The following is a 3,384-nucleotide window of genomic DNA, read 5'->3' as shown; positions in this document are numbered from 1 at the left end:
TTCTGAGTTATGTCCCTTCTTTCTTCGTCCAAACAATCCTTCGTTCTTCCAGCTTTGCAATAAAGTTCCACCTAGACTCGCGTTTCAGATGCCTCGCTAATGTTACTATTTCGGTAGTCCTTAGGCTTTTATTGTGTGGATTCGCCGATTCGTCCATCCCTTCGTCCACTGTGATGTGTCTCCCACACCAATGTGATGGAGATCCTGGATCTGGATACCCGACTCGCCTAGCATCTATTTCATGGAAGGCCTCACTTCTCTTTGAAAAGTTCTCGCCAAACGAGTATGCCCGCGCGGAGGCGGCGTTACTCACATTCACCTCGCTCTACACCGGAGTTCTGTCAGCAACGTGTCAATGGTCGACGACCGCGATCCAGAGGCCAGAAGCATACGAACTACGAAAGAGTCACCGCTATTCTTGTATGCCGACAGTAGGCTCACAACAGTATCGCGGCGCGCATTTTTAGGTCATTGGAATTCTCTGACATATATTTGACAACTTGATATGACATGCATTGCAAACAACGGTACAGCGACCCGGACATCAAATGAAAAGCTGCTAGTCTATAGCGCCGATCTAAATCTAGCACGTAGGGCACTCATTGCATTGCTTGAACCCGTAACCGAACGCGTTACAAGCCGCTTTGAAAGCCTTCTCCTGGTCACCCTTGTTGACACAGCATCTATGGACAGAAGAAAACAACATCAAGATCGCGGCGATGCATCGACGGGCCAATGGAGAGCTACCCTTACCCGTAAAATCCGCAGCTGTGGGAGTAGGTAGCTCCAATAGAATTGCAGGCGCGTTTGGAGTGCGCGGTTCCTCCCTTGCATGCACACTTTTCGGCCAGGACGACCTGGAGGAGGCACATCAGGACGATGAGGAAGGCGAAGTACTTCATGGTGGTGATTGGATTGCTTCAGGGGGCGGGGAGAAAATGAGGGTTAATGAGGGTGTCTCTACGTGCAGGGCTACGCACAGATGGACAATCGTAGTACCTTGAAGAATGTCTTGGAGCAGAACAGGATGTGAGGGTGCAGATGAGGGAAGAGCATTTTGCCTCCTTCCATTTATAGGTTTCGGCCACCTGCTCCCGAACGACCGTGCCCCATGCTACCCCTCGTTCTCCTGCTTGTCCACCAAACGCATCTCTCCTGCAGCTCGTCCGCAGGTCGCACGGTGCAACGTAGAACACATCCCCGACGTCGATCTTCCTCGTTCTTTTTCATAGCTTTTCCATAGCTACGGCGCTTTGATCGCATGCCAGCGGCGGTATAGGTGTGCAGAAAGAAGTGCGGCATTGGCTTTCTTCATCATACGGCGTAGCATGCCGGCATGAAGGTATCCAAGGCACATGCCTAACATTTTCAGACAACCGTGGGACCCAACATATACGGAAGATGTGCATCAGAGTGGGGTATGTGAACAACGCGAGAGCGGGCTGGAAAACATACCCCACAGCGCGTTGTCGGTGCGCGTCTCTCCAGCTGCAACTCCGGCGCACGTTTGAGGCTTGAGCACGGAACTCTGCACGGAACTCATGAAATTTATAAACTCATGTAGTACCCGGTCAAGCCCTCCAGACTCCCCACGCTTTCCGCCCGGTTCCGCGACTCTTGGTATACTGTATACAGTACATACATGAGATGAACTCCCGCTGGTACGAGGATGCTCGCCAGCTCGTCGACGGATGTTGACAGATTGCATTGGCTGTGCAGGTACCACACGTCGATCGAGCAGAACAAACGTGTGTCAAGGCCTGCCATAGAAATCCACGATTCCTCGCCAGCACTGCAGCACCCACCTCACACGATTCTGGCCGACTGGAAGTTCAGGTTGAAGAAAAAAATGTCTATGTTACCCAATGGTGGACGTACTGTACAGTATGTATGATCTGGAAGGTAACCTGAGTAGGTGGGCGAGCACTGCTGGAGGCAACGGGTGAATAGCTAGTCAAGCCACCGAGAAAAAGCTAGGCATCTCAGGTAGGGCAGTTGCTCGCGAATGAAAGTGGGATTTGAGGCGATCTCAGGCTGGATCTGAGGCGCTATCTCGCATGGAGGGCAGAGTGACTGGAAGGATCGATTTCCGGCCGGTTCTAATCAGATTTCAGATATCATGGCTTCCGTCTTGCCAGATATTTGGGACTCGTGACACATCCGCCTGAAGGGTTCAAGATGGATATCGAGTATCGGACTCATCAAAGTGCTTGTGATCCCGAGAAGCGCTCGCTTTCAGCGAAATTCAAACTTCCTTGCTTCCATCGATGCTAGATCGAAACCAAAATTACATGACGATGGCCTCAACGTCGATCCTCCCAACAAACCGTGCAAAACCAAAGCTATCAGTTATCAAAGCGCATCTCATCAGAGGGGTGCCTCAGAGACCTTGCTCACTCTTTAACCAAAGGCTGCTCAATGGAAGCGCGATAGATATCTATCCCGCTGACGAGGCGCTTGAACGGACGAAAAACGGGTGAGTCATGTCCGACCCATTGTGTGGCACGAACGCGTTGTGTCGTCCATCTGAGGGCGACAGACTCGGACAGAGGGCCAACGGTGAAAACGCGCTTGAGCCAATCGGGTCCGCCGCAAACGGCGTCTTCTGCGGATTCTTCCTGTCCTCTCAGCTCTGCATCCACCTTTTTTCTTTTTTCCCAACGGAGGATCTGCCGTGACTATGAACACATCCGAGGACAGACAGTGGACACTGGACATGTCTCACAAGGTCCGGGACCAAGGAGGATTCGACGCGGAACGAGGCGGTATATCTGGCAGCGGACGGCTCGCGGTTCTACCGGCACCTGTTGCTCAACACAATTCCTCGTCATCCCTCCGTTCGGTTTGAAAAGTGATGAACCCACCTTGTGTGCGCGGACCACTCGGTAACTCGGCGAATTGGGGCCGAAATGGAGCCGAAGGTGAAGTCGATGGCATTCTCGTGGTGACCTGGACGTGCCCCATGGAGGCATTGGGACACAGTAGTGATGATTACATCCAAAGCAATCGATTATCGAGGTGCATCAACGGGTGACGAATACGCGTTAGGACAAACCTCCTCCTTTGCTCCTTTTTTCGCCGAGAGCATCCGGTGCTGAAGCTTGTCTTGGGGCTTCGTCCAAACCTGCAGCCACATATCCTCCGCGGGCACTTAAGCGCTGGGTCCACCGGCTTGTCCCTCCCTCTGCAAAGTGTCCTTCGAATACACCGTCATTGAGACTTTCACTCCATTCCTATTATCAAAACGCAATTCGCTAGAGGTGAGGCAGCCGGTCCAGTGAAAGTCATTGGGAGTCATTGTGCCATGTCCACGAATACTCGCTCGTTTAGCCGGGTGAACAAGTACTCACCGTAGATCACTGAATACCTTCCGCAGGTCCTCTT

General features: G+C 52.3%; 1 protein-coding gene across 1 annotated transcript; it reads right to left on the bottom strand.

Moving 5' to 3' along the window:
* Window positions 1-583: 583 nt before the first annotated feature.
* On the bottom strand, window positions 584-902 carry EV422DRAFT_572255 (uncharacterized protein; the record flags this gene model as incomplete). The annotated part of the gene is made up of 2 exons (XM_053073092.1): window positions 584-683; window positions 754-902. 2 exons carry the CDS (start codon window positions 900-902, stop codon window positions 584-586), a joined length of 249 nt encoding a protein of 82 aa, XP_052920878.1.
* Window positions 903-3,384: the final 2,482 nt, after the last annotated feature.

Source organism: Fimicolochytrium jonesii (genome assembly GCF_025526975.1).
Source record: "Fimicolochytrium jonesii strain JEL569 chromosome Unknown EV422scaffold_43, whole genome shotgun sequence".
Lineage (NCBI taxonomy): Eukaryota > Fungi > Chytridiomycota > Chytridiomycetes > Spizellomycetales > Powellomycetaceae > Fimicolochytrium > Fimicolochytrium jonesii.
This window is presented reverse-complemented; position numbering and strand designations above follow the sequence as displayed.